General features: G+C 39.8%; 1 protein-coding gene across 1 annotated transcript in view; it reads left to right on the top strand.

Moving 5' to 3' along the window:
* The first annotated feature begins 1305 nt into the window (after nucleotides 1-1305).
* The window catches only part of LOC137297155 (acylamino-acid-releasing enzyme-like), a 29384-nt gene continuing 13822 nt past the window's right edge, over nucleotides 1306-16867 (top strand). The window contains exons 1-16 of the mRNA XM_067829172.1: nucleotides 1306-1390; nucleotides 2025-2065; nucleotides 5757-5989; nucleotides 6245-6335; nucleotides 6493-6571; nucleotides 7055-7197; nucleotides 7324-7461; nucleotides 10585-10676; nucleotides 10904-10944; nucleotides 11487-11608; nucleotides 11849-11906; nucleotides 12472-12572; nucleotides 13047-13098; nucleotides 13949-14037; nucleotides 14746-14875; nucleotides 15465-15554. Coding sequence (XP_067685273.1) covers nucleotides 1306-1390; nucleotides 2025-2065; nucleotides 5757-5989; nucleotides 6245-6335; nucleotides 6493-6571; nucleotides 7055-7197; nucleotides 7324-7461; nucleotides 10585-10676; nucleotides 10904-10944; nucleotides 11487-11608; nucleotides 11849-11906; nucleotides 12472-12572; nucleotides 13047-13098; nucleotides 13949-14037; nucleotides 14746-14875; nucleotides 15465-15554 — 1585 coding nt within the window. The remainder of the gene's footprint in view (nucleotides 1391-2024; nucleotides 2066-5756; nucleotides 5990-6244; nucleotides 6336-6492; nucleotides 6572-7054; nucleotides 7198-7323; nucleotides 7462-10584; nucleotides 10677-10903; nucleotides 10945-11486; nucleotides 11609-11848; nucleotides 11907-12471; nucleotides 12573-13046; nucleotides 13099-13948; nucleotides 14038-14745; nucleotides 14876-15464; nucleotides 15555-16867) is intronic.

Here is a 16867-nt window from a genome sequence, read left to right as displayed (position 1 = left end):
GTTGTGCATCTACAGCAAATGTGTATATTAAGAATTACTACTGGATCCACCCTACGTAACCTGGCTCATATGCATTTATTCGTCGTTACGAGCACTTAGAACTGATCATGTCCAAACGTGTATCCCTACAACATGTATTACAACTGTATCTAACTCTCTCATATAAGGGCCCGTGACCTGAAATACGATAAACGATTATCTCGTTTCTTGTCTTTATATTTCGACGAATCAATCTGTACCTACCATTGCTTAGCTTGACAATGCTGTACCATTATCATTGATCAATTAAGCAGTTATGGGAGCGCTCTGCCGTTGACTAATCGGAAGGTTAAAACTGTATATGGTATAAGCATTCGCTTTTTTAGAAACTTATTTGTTACAGTTACCTTGCTACTTGAGAATCTGGTTAACTAATTTGGAACTTCAAACCACTCGTTGCCCACTGAAACAGGACGTTGTTACAACATTAAAAGATGCAACAGAATCTGCCAATTTTATACACATGCGGGGAAACCACCACTTTTGATTATTCTGTACTCCAGCAATAAATACCCTATGACATAAATTTCATTCCCAGTATTTCTGTAAACCTAATGTTGAATAATGTGTTTATCTTATGAAATGTCTATCAGGGGGTAGTCCCGTAAGTTCGACTTTTGGGTTGAGGTGAAAATCCGTTGATGTTTGATGTTCTGACAACAGTGTTGATTTAAGGGATTATGACACTGTTATTCTACAAATGTGAAATGTGTTCACTCAGGAAACGAAATATGGCCTGTGTACAAGAGAGTGAGTGAAAAACACTCAATTACTTTGATTATGCTGCTTACTGGTGAGTTATTAAATTGTTTACACAAACGTGCATGCTATAAGAATGTTGGAAATGACAGTTTTCGTCATCATTTCCACAACTTCTGTTATAAGAAAAGCCAGATCTTGATGCAAGCATACGCTCCGAAACGTCGTGTTAGCCACAATCAAGCTGTCATCCAGACATCTGGCTTCTGTATGCTTTCCACTTCTAAATGCCCTTCAAAGATTTAACTTCAGTTATGCCAAATGCACAATAAGATGATGCCTATGTGCAAATGAATATATCTGCATTGTGAACATGACCATCGGTTATATTTTTCAGGTGGCTGGGTGTCTTGGCGGACGTGCTTCAAGATCAGAGAGTGAATCAGGTGGCTGACTACGTCACATGCCAGTGGATTGAAGGGAACCATTTTTAACACTGACGGTCCTCGAACAACAACCTCGAGGGTTTGCATGGACGTCTGAAGAAGGTGCTGGGACCTCTTCTGGATGGCCAAGTTCTTGGCAGACGAACAGAGTCTGAATGGGTCCAAGATGCTTCAATATATTGCCGGTCAAAAAGTGCCCCCACAAAGTAGAAGAAATACAGAGATTTGGAGCGACGATTGGATAAGTTCCAGCTTGCAAGAAACGACACGACACTGTTACAGCACGTAGACAATGCAAGTTCTTCAGCTCGGGATTCTTGGTTCAGTATTCTAGTGTTGTGAACTATATGTATGTCAAATATGTAAAAAAAATATTTGTATTGTATGATATTATATTTTAAGACAACTGTCAACCATTTTATATGTAACACATGTAAATTTATATTATTGTATTATTGATAGACAGCTTTCTTTATATTGTAACGTTACAATTACTGCACCAATGAATGCACAAACAGAAATGACAATGTGATCCTTCTTTAGTTATGTTCCGGTGAACATTTTAGCATTAACCATGTCGTTGTGAAAACACTGATTGCCCATTGTCTAGAACTAGTCAACCTAAACGCTATACCCTTCCAAACCGATAAGTTTGTTTTTACACTTATCCAAAGGTCGAACTTAAGGGATATAACCTCTGTCAGATGGGGCAGTATAGTGTGTTTTCATAGTTAATCACCAAATCCACTGTCTCACAACTGCGAGTTCTCATAAACGGGAGCAGACCGCCGAAAGGTATGCAATGATGTAATGACCATGTTCTATTAACTCTGGTTGCAGACCCTGTGAATTCGGCTCCCAGACAGAGGAAAGGTCACCAGGTATGCTAAATACGACTAATGTGCGTTGTAAGCAGTCGAAGACTCAAGGTGCATCGCCAGTAGTTCTGTCCAGTGTAGGCCATGTCGAGTATCTGTTGACGAACACAGGTACATGACGTCCATGTAATGAAAGAAGTCAGCACACAGACATTGGAAGGGGTAGGATGGGTATACTAGTGGTGTTGATGGGGCTGATCGTTATGATTGGGCCATCCTATTTGCATTGACCGCATTTATTTCGGAGGGCTGGTGACGGTCAGTGTGAGTCCAGTCCAGAAGACCACCACCGACAGGTGCGTGTGTGGCTCCAGGGAAGTGAACCATGTGGAATTTGTAGCCTCTTTTCTTTCAGATCTTAATTACCAGGATCCCAACTGCATACAAGTGTACAAAAGCATGAGAATAGAGAACATCAACGGTTATTTGAGAAAGAAATTGATAATGTTACAAAAGACATTACAGTACACGTCGGTACATAACACCTACGACCTGAGGGGAAAAGTTCATAACATTCACTTAAAATATTAAAGTGATCAGTAATGATTCTTGTAGCTGATTTTATTATCCCCCGCCGCGCGTTTAGCACGAAGTGGGGGATATAGTAGTAGGCTCCGTCTGTCCGTACAGGATTGGAATATCTAAACAACCAATGACTAGATTCTTTGCATATTTGGTTCCTCGGTCCATCACTGTATAAGAAAGGTCCAAGTCAGGTGTATTTTAAATGCATGTTAAAACTTAGCAAGGTACCTCAAGAAGGGTTTACTGGATTTTCTTCATATTCGACATCAAGCTTTATCCAAGGAAGGAGCAGGACCCACCTATTTTTGTGACCTTCACATAATTTTCAAGGTGATGGCGACAGCTTGAAGATTTCAACACGTTAACCTGCATGTAGAGATTGTCACACACTCACGGGACATTTTTCATATTTGACACCAAGCTTCATCTAGGGAAGGTGCAGGGTCCAGTCGATTTTGGTGACCTTTATGTAATTGTTTAAGGTCGCGGCGACACTTTAAGAATACTTCACTGGATTTTCTCCATAGACTTTCAAGACCTCCCTTGAATGTTTTTCAAAAACAGTCTCTTTTATTTAGTATATTTCGTACAATTTGACATTCATCATTCATGTCAAAATGAACCTTGAAAAAGTATTTTGATTTTTTTGCGGCTTGGGATTATATCACCCGACAATCCATTACAGAACTATCTTATCACTTAGTGACACGTGAGGTACGGCGGACCCACTCCCACGAGAAGTTGTACTGTGTTCTAAAGGTAGTCCGGACTAAAGGAACTGCACCCGTTCTAAGATGACTTTGAGAAAGGTATCTGATTAAGGAGATTTGGGTGACATTATATTCTCGTTACAGTTATTCGTAAGTAACATCGACTTGTAAACGTTTGTTTTCTGTCTGTAGCTATGACTCTTGGCAAAAAAATCTATGCTCATTTCTTAACTTTAAACTCGAATTTTCATACATCGTCACTGACACCAGCTGATCATGCATATTTGAATAATGACCTGTTGTTTTAATTGTGCACATTCCATTACCAGCGATAATCGTCTTCTTCAGCGTCAGTAATGTTTGGAAGATGTATTTCAGTACACACTGACCAATACTACATGTAGAACTTTGTACATAATGATTTGCTAACTCCATGAAGACTTAGAGTAGTGAAATATATCACAGCATGTTATGTATATAGCTAAAGATTAAGTTGATGAAGTAGCATGGGGTGTAGTGTTTTCAGCAACAAAAAACACAAAGCTACAGGATGTGAGCTGAAAGAGTGTTTAGAATTCAAAGATGAATCCACCAAGGCACAATTTCCCCCTTATGCACAAAACCCTGATATAATTGGCCAACAGTGTAAATATTTAATCATACACGAAATATCTCAAGACTGAGACACAAGGTGTACCGCAGTCATCAACATCTACTGAAGGCGGCACTAATTGAGAGCGATTGATGCCTCTCGCGAACATTCTAATTACGAATGGAATCTTTAGGGTCCATCAACCATTAGCCTCGTGATGAAGGGTTTGTTGTTAGTTCACCCCATGAACCGATCACGCCGGCTAAATAGTGAATCACCAGTTTCCGCTGCAAGTTCACGTGGTATGGATGACAGTACAACACGTGGAATGTACGACAAAAAATCCTCCTCACACGTTAAAACCTGAAATGATTAAATGATATATCAATTACTCGGACGTTACATTGTACTGTACTAGTTATCAACCTCTCCTTAAACTACAGCAACATACAATAAGATAAGATACAACCTTGTTATCCCGGAAGAAATCATTTTGCATGAAAAACGGCCTTATAATGGATTCATAAAAAAATTCACAAAAATATACCCATAAATAAACAAAAATAGCAAAACATGATTGCTGACGATTCGTATACAATCCAGCGCATGGGTAAAGAGGCTGAGTTAGTAGTTATCACATGCATGATGACTATTCAAAAACGTGTTGCATTTATAAGACAAATACTGGATGGTTTGACGGACTGTTGAGCTCTGTTTATAAGGGAAGGTCATCGAAAGCGGCGTCCAGATGGAAGTAGTTCAAGATGGTGACATAAAATATAGCTATCAATTCTAATTTTAGTTGCATTTTACCTAACAAATCCGCTCTCATAAATCAAGGGAATATGCTCGAGAGACATTCCAGTAATTTTGCTTGCAGTGTTAACAATTTTGAAAAGCTTGTTTTGTTGCGAGCAGGCGGACCCCAATGTAAACATGTAAAACTGCAGGTCACAACAGTTTGGATAAAAATTTGATAAAAAACAGTCATTACAAAAAGGATTTTTATGGGTGTCTTGTGTAGGTTAACACCACATGATCTATAGCCGGACAGGTTTAGATTCATCTCCCTGTTATCTATTTGTCCTCTGCTTCGCAATGTTACAATACACCACATGTTTTTCACATAGACTTTTGTAGTAACGTTATGTTACTTTTAAAACTCTTCCAGACTCTCAATAGCCTGCAGCCTATACTTCCCCTCGTATCCCCCTTAAATTTCATTCTAGTCAAATCATATCACCTGAATATATATTCGTCATTTGATAAGGATGAGGTTTAGCATGTTTCTTTAATTGTATGTGGACATACTAACAGGCATATCCAACTTTAGAAATGACACTGAAAGAATTCTTTATTCATCGTTACAATTAAGGGAGAATACAGGCGGAATTTTTCTGACAAAACTCCTGAGAGTATTTCACCCAATCACAGCTGTCACATGTCTCTATCTGTTCAGATATTTACATTCGCTTCTCGCTCAGGGAGCACGTGATTCCGATTTAGTGTAGTAGAACCTGAGAGCGACTGGAAATATAGGTAGAGTCTACACAAGACAGAAATAAGTTTTCAGCTTCCACACAAAACGTTAGTAGACCAAAACTTATAGAAACATTGGAAATTAACAGATTCAGTCAAGTTTACAATCAAGGGGTGCTGCTAAATATTCATGACAGTGCTTTTATACACTGTGACAGCATTTGTGAAGACCATTGTAATCCCAGAATCTCTCTGATTGGGTTTCATGGACCTTCCCAACTCCAAGATTCACTGAAAAGATTTCTTAGATGTGAGTCCAATTTGAGAATGTATCTAAACTAATCAGATCATGGCAAACGTGTAGTTGACAGGAATCTTTATTCTTCAGGCAAAGGATATAGTTTCAGTGTTCCTGGAGTTGGCGAAACAAGCTCAGCCGACTTCAGCAACATTTAGCCATCAGTCTACAGAGGATACACTTGTTGTGGATACAAAATGGTCCCAGAGGGACTTACAGAAGGGAGAGAAAACATCTTTCTCCAAAACATACATCATGTCTCCAGATGGTCCGTCTGATCTGCGTGTTGTTATGATAACACCTCCACAGGAATTCTCAAATGTGTAAGACCCTGAATCTACTGAAATGTGATAAAATCTTCAGTTCTTGAATGGAATATATTTATCAGTTTATGATATATTTATTTGTATATTAAGAAACTGAAATTTGACCATTTTAACATATCTGTTACAATGTGAGCATTCATTGTTGATGTTTCCTTATCATATAGAATGTAAAGAGGGTGCCAGAATAATTGGACCATGAGTATTACTGTTGGGTGAGAATGCACTGTAATATAGCACACAGTATTGTTACAGATTATGGAACCGTGAGTCTCCGTCTGGTCGACTCAGAGCTCTTGTCTGTAAAGTGAAGAATAAGAAAGGCGAGGAGAAGCAATACTTTGAGGTAAGACATTCCTGATGTCTATGCCTGTCACTGATAACATACTGCATGACAGTCTTAACGCGCGGAAACACCATTTGTCACTGTTGCCAGTGTAGAAAACGTGTTTGTTTGAACTATTTTTCTGAGTCTTTCGTGATATTACCAGTGTTCTGTCCAGATATGGAACTCGAGTCGGAAGGTGAAGACCTTTGACATACAGAGCTGTGAAAAACATGGAAAGGTTTATGAAGCAGATGGTAAGAAGACATGCTGCCCTTCATTGTTTTTACACATTAGGCATGCAAGTACTACTGCAGTTATTGCTAGACTAAAGAGAAGTGTAATGGTCCAAAATTTGTACCACAGGCTATTATGATACAGGTATCTTTATGACAGTACATATTACGTTTCACAGTGATTGACACTGATTGTACAAGCAGATTCTGATTCATTTCCCTGAAGTAAAAATTACAATATCAAAGCTGGTAACTGCCATTTTGTTGTCATGGACACAGGGGAGATAATGTGAGAAACATCACCTCCACGTTTCTGCCCTTTAGCCATGCAAAAGGAAGTGTCATTTGTGGATATATTTTAGTGTTGATTTTAGGCTAAGCAATACAAATACACTGTATATGTTTTACTGAATTTAGCCAAACACATAGAATTGCCATACATATTGTTCTAAAGTACACCTTGCGTCATATGTCATGCTAGACGGCAGTAAGAAACTGTTCCAGGGTTTTTTGGCTGTCTTGAGTGGTCTCCCTCTGAAAGGTACTTGGTGTATATTGCTGAGAAGAAGGTGCACAGGACTGTCAGCTTTTTTCAGGAAGAAAAGCAGCCTGCTGATGACGGTACTAAGAAGGAAAAGATTTTACAAGTAAGAGGGTTATGTTAAAAAAAAAAATCAGTTCCTTTAAATCAGACTGCATGCTGTTTGTATGCATTTTGAAAGCGCTTTAAGAATAGCAACATTTTGTTGTTAATTGTGGTGTTTCCACTGCAGGGCGATGAACATGTATTCCGAGGAGACTGGGGGGAACAGTTGGTGGACAAGCATCATCCTGTGCCATGTGTTGTTGATGTGATGTCTGGTGAGGTGACAGTGCTGGACATCATTCCTGGGGATATATCTGCTGGACAGGTAATTCCTGGGGATATATCTGCTGGACAGGTAATTCCTGGGGATATATCTGCTGGACAGGTAATTCCTGGGGATATATCTGCTGGACAGGTGATTCCTGGGGATATATCTGCTGGACAGGTAATTCCTGGTGATATATCTGCTGGACAGGTAATTCCTGGGGATATATCTGCTGGACAGGTAATTCCTGGTGATATATCTGCTGGACAGGTAATTCCTGGGGATATATCTGCTGGACAGGTAATTCCTGGGGATATATCTGCTGGACAGGTAATTCCTGGGGATATATCTGCTGGACAGGTAATTCCTGGGGATATATCTGCTGGACAGGTAATTCCTGGGGATATATCTGCTGGACAGGTAATTCCTGGGGATATATCTGCTGGACAGGTAATTCCTGGGGATCTTGTGGCTCTGGAGTAGAGAGTATTAGAGGAGAGGTCTAAAGCCACATTGACACTTATATATACGAATTTTGTTCCAATTTTTGTGCCCATGAGCAGATTTGCTGCATACTGTTGTGAAGTGTACATGCACTGTCCAGGGCTGCAAGCCAGTTAGCAAAGAAAGAAAATTTTGAGTGAGTGAGTTTAGTTTTATGCCATACTCAGCAATATTCCAGCTATATGGATGCGGTCTGTAAATAATCTGGATAATGTCTGGACCAGACAATCCAGTGATCAGAAACATGAGCATCGATCTGCGCAATTGGCAACCGATGACATGTGTCAGGCAAGTGAGCGAGCATGACCACCCGATCCCATTTGTCACCTCTTACGACAAGCATAGTTGTCTTTCTTTTATGGCAAGCATGGGTTGCTGAAGGCCTATTCTACCCCGTTACCTTCACGGGTGCAGAAAATGTTGAAATGCTGAAAAATTTGGTACTGATAATCTTCCTGCCCCTTGCATGAACTAGTTATGAACATTGCACCACCTATTTCTAAACACTGCGGGCAGTCAGTTTTCGGCCCTGCGCGTATTGACATGCAGTGTCACGCATTGGGCTGGTTTGATCACGCCTTGTAACTTGTCATGAGGTGGACGGGCGAGACTTGTGTATTGCCACAACTTGTTCACGTGGCATGATGAGGTCCTGGAAATGTTGTGCACAGCACGATTTCTTTGCACATGTTACAAAATCGATACGCATTGGGCACGCCTACTTCACGCATTGTTGACGCACGAATCAGCGACGACCACGCACTCAGGAGTGCATATATAAATAGGTGCCGATCGTCAGTCCTCACATTCCTCAACTCAACATATGTCATGTTTGGGATTTCACTTCCTCAGTAAAGTACAAATTCTAGTACGTTTTTGGTTGAGTCCCATCCGGGATTCGAACCCGCACCCTCAGAGTCAGGCACACAAAGTCAGCCGCCTAACCCGCTCAGCCACCGCGACTTCCACATCATACCTCAACTCGACAGAGAACAATCTGCAACATGCTTGCCAAGAAGAAGACGACAACACGAAGAAGGGCAGGATCAGTAGTGGATAGACAACTTGAAGAAGAAACTAGACAAGAAACACAGAGAGGTGGAGACAGAGGTCCACATCAGTCGGCACCAATGGATATCTGTTGAGAATGAGGTTGTGACGCACGTGGCCATCGGTTTGATCGTCTCTTGGTGCTGTTGCATTGTAGTAGAAAAACCGACGAGATGTTACATCTGTAATGAAAGGTTTACAGATATGTTTTTCTAGCTGATAAGAAGGAATGTAACTGTTTTACCAATCTATTAATTATAAGATTATAGACATATGTACCTTTTAGACAAGATTCCAAATGTATTCTATATCACACGACTACGAGACAACCTGTAGTTGTAGATAATTTCTCGGTGAATCTGGGAGCAATGAGAGAATGGTTTTATCACTCAGGTTCTGAGTGCAAATGCGTCATCGCTGCAAAATGATGTGACACAGGCTTGTCATATGGAGTTGAGCTGGTTCCGTTATCCGCGACAACTTCGTGCAAAGTACAGTTCTTTCATGTTCCTCCATCCGCAGCACCACCGTATGCCCAAACATCAACAGGCAAGTACTTGTAGCCAGCATCTACATTGGTCATGCATGAGTACTTTAGATTTGGGTGTCTTCTCCAACTTCTTCTTCACAGACAGCTGTGGTAGTTCAATCTGGAACTAAAACTTTCAGTATGCCCTTTTATGGCATATAAGTTCTACATCCTTAGTAACTTCAATGATGGCTTTGCAAGAGTTCTGTGCAGATTGTACTTCAACTCTCATGAAGCTGTACTGCTAGACGTGCGCAGGAAGTACCAGTGGCTAGAAAGCGAAGAGAGATTGTCAGCCTGAGTCATACCACCAGCGGTTCTCATGCGAATGTTGTCTTCTTCGAAAGATGAAGGGTTAACTTCTGTCAAGAACTGATCATAATGTCTGAAGCGATGTCTTCTAGGCAACCACCTCCTCACCCACACTGTCTTTGCTTTCCTTTTCCTAGTTGGGGTTCAGTCTTTTTCTTTGGCCTTCTGTTGCTTCATATTCTTTAGTGCTGCACCTTCGAGATATAGACATCTTTCTTTTCTGCAATAAGAGGTTGTCTGTGGTGTTCAACACCTTGCAGGTTCACAGCAAATCGAGCAATGCATGAAGCTGGTGATGGATCCTGTTATTTATATAGAGTAGCGTCAAACACTACCATGCCTGCTTCACATAGGCGCAAAGTGGATACACTAGACGTAACAATGCGCCAACAATACTTGTCTTACATGAAAATAAGTGACTATCGAGTGACATTGCGCACCATGCGTAACTTACAAGTAAACAGGATGTGAGCAGTGCTCAAACTACTGGTAGGCTTCACGCTTTTGTGCGTACCGTCTGAAATATATGCATTCTGTGGGCGAATTGCATGGCAGTGTGGAATAAAAATGTGTCAGGATGGCAATGCAGTGTAGTCCAGCAAAACAGTGCTCTGAAGACTCAGTCATCGTACAGAATTACCATTCTTTGTGTTGTTCACACTCCATAGTGCCCTGCTGTAGAATGAATTTCGAGTACTCCAGTTATGTTGTAAAAGTTGAATACAATGTCATTGAGTAGTTCCAGTTATTTTTATCGCAGTCAGCACCACACTGATGTATTGTTTCAGGCAATTTGGGCCAGTGACGACGCAGGTGTGGTGTTTGTAGGCTGGAACCATGAACCATGGCGGCTGGGACTTATATACTGTATCCAGAGGAGGTCAGTTCTAGTCTTCCGCATGGAAAATGTTTGGTCCATAAAGTATCAGTCAGTTACAACCATGGTTCATCGTGACAGTCTGATGACCCTCTGAGGCTATCATGTCATTAACCCTGTCTCGTAGGAATATATGATGGTTTCTGCAAATATTTATATAAAATATACATCCTCGTATTCACAAGCAGCATTTACGATGAAATACTTCTCAATGATTTTTCTGTTTGCAGAAGTAGAATTTACTTTGTTGATGTAAAGAACACAGAATGTTGTGAGTATTGTCAGACTAATTGTAAAATCTAGGATGTGATGTTTAATTTTATAGTGCTGCTCTTGGGTTTCCCTGATGTTATATGTTCTTGCGTCTAGTGCCTGGGTTTTCCTGATTTTATATTGCCAGTGTGAAGTGCCTGGGTTTTCCTAATGTTACATGTGTCAGTGAGTAGTGCCTGGGTTTCCTTGATGTTACATGTACTAGTGTGCACTGCCTTGGTTTCCCTGATCTTTTATTGGTAGTGTGTTGTGGGTGTGTGGCTGTGATGTGACATGTTCTTGTGTGTAGTGCCAGGTGTATGTGATGTTACATGTTCTTGTGTGTAGTGCCGGATGTCTGTGATGGTACATGTTCTTGTGTGTAGTGCATGTGTGTCCCAGATATTGTATTTGCTAGTGTGTAGTGCCTTGGTTTACCTGATGTTACACGTGTCAGTGTGCAGTGCATCTTTGATGCTGCTTTAGCCAGTATGTAGAACCTAGATGACCCTCATGAAACATGAGGCAGCTGTTGAACCAACATGTTCCTGTTACATCCAGTGGCACTGAGTGAGGAGGATCGGTCAGTGCGGAGTCCATGCTTCAACCAGGACCGATCAAGACTAGTGTATCTGGACAACCCAGCCAGAGGAGGGCACTGCCAGTGTTCACGGCTCATGATGGTTCGTTGCTTCTACAACTGGTGTACATGGTGGTAACAGACCAGGCTAACTGGCATAAAGCAAGAACTCTTCTGTTTTATTCTGTTGTAACCGATTTGATTACTGATGTTGGAAGTTTGCGCGTGTTCCTTAGCAACAGTTTACTCTGTACAAACTGGATGATCATAATGTTAATGGTGAAGTATATATTGCCATAATTATGTGTTTCACTTTATCCATGATAAAGATTATTTGTTTCAGTATGACTGGAACACGAGGGAAACAAGTGTAGTTCAGGACATTGTGGAGTATGCCAAAGGTTTGTGATAATCTCTGATTGTCCTGTAAACAATTCATGATCATTATATTTCAAGACAAGACAAGAATTTTATTGTAGTCAAAGCCTCCGGCCCATATTCATTTTACAGAGTTATGCATAAGTGTTTTCTTTTACAAATCAGTTGTAACTGATTATTCAGTAATTCATCTTTTAGTTTACTGGATTGTTTTATAAACTATTACAGAATTCTGATACTTTGTTCATTGAAAGAACATAGTAATGATTTATAGGCTACATCGGTTTTTTTAAGAGGTAATACTGTGGTATATATTTCTTTCTAGTGTCAGCGAATGATTGACAAAATTCAAGGGAATATTCGTTTTCTACTGCTTCTTTGCATAAGGGACAGATTCTTTAATTCCATTCAGTGGACATTTTCCTTCTTTCATTTACCACATTTATGAAACCTAGTCTAAAATTTATTAACTTGTGAACTTGCTTAGACAAATAGAAGATCTGTGTATAAGATATCTTTCAACAATAATAACAATGTAACCTGACTCAGACAACTAACCAGCTGATGTGGGGCTCCTTTCTTCTCCAGGGGAAGACTTTCAAGGTATCTTCACTGACGACCTCCCTAGACGAGGATGGTTACCTGGAGGGAGTCAGATAGTGCTGACAACATTCTGGAGGAGTAGACAGGTGAGCTCGTGAGACTGGGGTGGTTACCTGGAGGGAGTCAGATAGTGCTGACAACATTCTGGAGGAGTAGACAGGTGAGCTCGTGAGACTGGAGTGGTTACCTGGAGGGAATCAGATACTGGTGACAACATTCTTGAAGAGTAGATAGGTGACCCTGTTAGACTGGAGTGGTTACCTGGAGGGAGGGAAATTGTGCAGACTACATTTTAGAGATACCTAGATGAGCTTGTTTGACTTAAATGATATTTCTTAATTTCTTATTTCATTTTTATATACATTTATATATACTGTGGACATTGATCTTTATGTGATTTTGTTTCACGAGCAGAGTTAACATCTAAAATGTACATCATGTCTTGAAAACATATACCCAGCTTGTTATTGTGTGAGGATATGTCAAATCTGATGTCAAGTTGTGATAAATCTCTGTTATCTTACACATGTTTTACAGTTTCAGTCTGATTTCTTTTATAGGTGCCAGTTGTCATTGACACCAATTCTAAAACATTGAAGAAACTTGATACAGGTATTTATCTAACGATCATTAAATTCATTAATTAATGGCAGTGGTTTGTTGTGTTGGCATGCTGTCTCCGAAGGCGAAACAACAGAATTCAGTACAGGTTACTCGACTCTTTCAGTGGAGAACATGAATGATGTCATAAAACACTGCACTGTTTAGGGCAGGGTTCAGTTTGTATTAAGAGTTGACAACAAATGCACCACAGACTCTCTAGACCCTCCGTAGATCTCCGACCAATGCATTTGCGAGTTGAACAAGTGTATCAGTTATCTTTTGGCTTCTCAAAGTTGTTGCTGTTATTGTCTTATCTTGGACCGACAGTTCTCAAGGAGAGGTCTCTGTATTGACCTGACCCCGTTACCCCGGAAACTGCAGTACTGATTATTGTGCTTAAAGATCTTTTTATGTTTAGTTGTTCAAATGTTCTCACATGTTGATTGCAAGTGTCTCCTTATAGTGACATTTTATCAAGGTCAAATCAGTGTGATCTCATTGTTTAATTATCCAAAACAATTAAATGTTAAAACATGGTACAGGTGTTTCTGATGTATGTGGGATCCACAATGTTCATGACATCATGTTTACACTCAGCCTTTATGTGATAAGTGCTGTAATGAGATTAGATGTATTTACCAGATACTGACCTTTAAGATGTATGGTGAAAAAACTATTATATCTAAATACCACACATGATAAGTAAGATGAGTTATAAAATGTTCTGACTCTGTTTTATTTTCACATGCAGATTTTCTCTATTCCTTTTCTTGATTGTTTGTGACTTCCTTCTGCGGTATATTGTGCTGAATGTGTGAGATATGTCTAGTTAATTAATTGTATGGTGTTTTCACTCCAGCACCACACACAGGTTCTAGTGTCGTGTTGGACGTGTGGAACAACCACCTGATACTCCAGGCATCTGCTCCGGACCAGATGCCTTGCCTTGTATGTATAGTCCGATTTGTTGTATGTAATTTATAGTAACCCTCCTTTCATTCATTACAATACTTTTCTTGTGGAGTACCGTATATTACAGTAGATGAGTCGATCCCATAAATATGCACCTCCCCCACCACCCCCTTAATTGAGCCTTATAATCAGTATCAAAATCAGGCCATCTCAGTGTCATATCAGGCAATACACCAAAGCGCTGATGATAATACATAATTTACATTTAAAGAGCAAAATCTGTAATTAAAATTACAAAATGCTATAACATATTTCTCAAGGTAAGATAATAGATTTAGAATAGTATATTTTACCAGACAGTGCATCAAAATTCATCCTGTTATATTTTTGGGTATGTCTTTACCAAATCACTAGTAGATCGCCGGTAAATGTGCGCAAAATGCCCCTTGTAATCTTAATCCCTGCATAAACTTCAAAGCCGAAATTGGAACAGAAAAGGTAAATAGTGACGAGAGACATTTGGTGTTTTCAATTTGAAGGTCATCTTCTCTTGTTTGTAAACGTGAAAAGATACATTGTCAGCAGAATGTTTGACGAAATTGTTTCCCGTAGCAAACCCGACCCCGTTCTACAGGGTGGAGTTTTTTGGCCTTCAAAATATAACTTATCTACGGTAAAGCACTGTACTTAGAATACAACATCCTGGTTGTCTTTGTGAATCTCACGTTTAATTTCTTCATTTAGATGGTGGGAAAACTGGATTTAACTGAAACAAAATGGCTGATGCTAGAGGCTGAAGAAACTAAGATAGATGGACTTGATTGGAAGATTCTCCAGCATCAACCATCTCAGGACAGAGTCCATGTGAAATACAGTGAGCAGTGACAGACAAACTCCATGTCATGGTGAAACCTCAGTATCTCGCAGCAGCCTGTGCGATCCAAACTGTATAGTAAAGTAGCAGAATTTGAGTGGCAATTTCAGAAGTTTTACAGGATATACAATACTGAATGGACCGCAACTTCTTTTTTTACTGAAGTTGTTATTCACAAAGTGTGTTCAATATTTTTTTAGACAAGTTGGATACACAAATAGACACTGTCACAAAAGTGAATGTTTTTCAGTACATGATGACAGAGGCCATTGAAGGATTTATAAAATGTTGGTACGTACATGGTACATGTTAAAGGTTTTTCTGTACAATTCCTTGACAAGTTGATTTTATGTTTGCTTCAAATTGTCTCTCACCAACATAGGTCCCAGAATCCTCACAAGCCCAGATAACTACATTTTCTTTTCCAAGTTTCAGGTCTTATACCAATGGTCCCACGTTGTTTTGTGCAATCACATTTAAGGAGATTAATTTTCTTGGAGTTTTAGTGGTGCACAGGACTACCTCCACTATGCAGAAGTATATTGTCAGATGTTTGTACTGACACTGATGATGTTCCTCTGTGTTACAGATGACCTGGACTACGAGAGTGTGTTGTGTATGCCGACATCCAATTCCCTCCCAGCAGACTACAAGCCACCTCTCATTGTCTTTCCTCATGGTGAGATTACAACAGTGACACTGCAACAGGCTCCAGCAGGGTGTAGCAGCCCCAGAAACAAGTTGTCAGGGAATGTAGTTTGTAATCACATTGAAGGGATATTTTTGCTGGCCTCATAGTTGGACACAGTGTTTACACTTTCTACTTTGCCAGTGAAACTGATAAGTTATACTGCATTATACAACGTGAAGCTTTCTACACCTGGAACAACGTACCAGCATAGACAAAGAACCACCTACACAGTGTCTTTAATCCCTCGTCTACACATAGCAACTGTACAATAGCATGTACATCTTTAGATTGATTATCATTCTATTTATAATATGACCAGAAATTATTGAGAATTTTAAGATTCTGTATTTTTAATTTTTTCCCCACTCGTTACTCACGTATTAAATGTGAATATTAGCAGAACATAACCCCAGATACCTTGTATTTTGTCAAATCAAAATGGGCAGCAATGGCTTCAATGCGACAGAGCATACTACCGATCAAAGAAGGTAGAAAATCGTGGTCCGTGCTGTCCCAATATCGGACCACCTCTTCTTTCATTTCGGCAATATTTGTCAGATTTTTCTTATTGACACTTTCCTTCAAAAGTCCCCAACATTTTCTATTGATTTTAGGTCAGTGTTATAGCTTATCAACCTAACAATGCCATATTTTGTAAGCACCAGTTCAACCTTCGCACCTTTTGTTAAGTTTTCATGATCGGTAATGGAATTCCTCGACTTTTCTTTCAACCCACTGCTTGCAGCTCACTTCTAATTGTCTCCTTACAGACAGCCACAGTTACTCTATCAATCATATCCAGCTTGAGTTTTCTAAACTCCTTCGTTTGTTTTTAGAAACAAGAATACCATACCGCCTGGTTTTTGGGAGCCTTCCTGCGCCTCCCTTGTGCTCAGTGCCATATGCATATGCATTATTCTTCAAAACACGATAAACAGTGGATAAAGGGTTGCCTGTTCTACTTGAAATCACTTTAGTTGATCTGAAGTCCTTGTTATAATACTCTAAAATCAACTCCCTCTTCTCCAAATCATCTATACCGAGGTTCACTGAAAATGTCGTGTCCTAACAAGTAAACAAAGGGGGATAACTCTTCACAAACTAATGAAAAGGATTAACGCATTTGTATCTCTTGAATGAAACCATGCACGTGATAGGTGGTCAAGGTTTTTCATAATAGAATACAATAAAACATATTCCTAAAATTCTCAGTAATTTATGGTCATACAATATATTATATATGTACGGTGATAATTCTTGTCTTCCATCGAAGTGATGTTGTTTTAGCTGTTCATTCCATG

This window comes from Haliotis asinina, chromosome 9, assembly GCF_037392515.1.
Source record: "Haliotis asinina isolate JCU_RB_2024 chromosome 9, JCU_Hal_asi_v2, whole genome shotgun sequence".
Taxonomy (NCBI): Eukaryota; Metazoa; Mollusca; class Gastropoda; order Lepetellida; family Haliotidae; genus Haliotis; species Haliotis asinina.
Note: the sequence above shows the minus strand (reverse complement) of the source record. Positions and strands in the feature narration are given on the sequence as shown.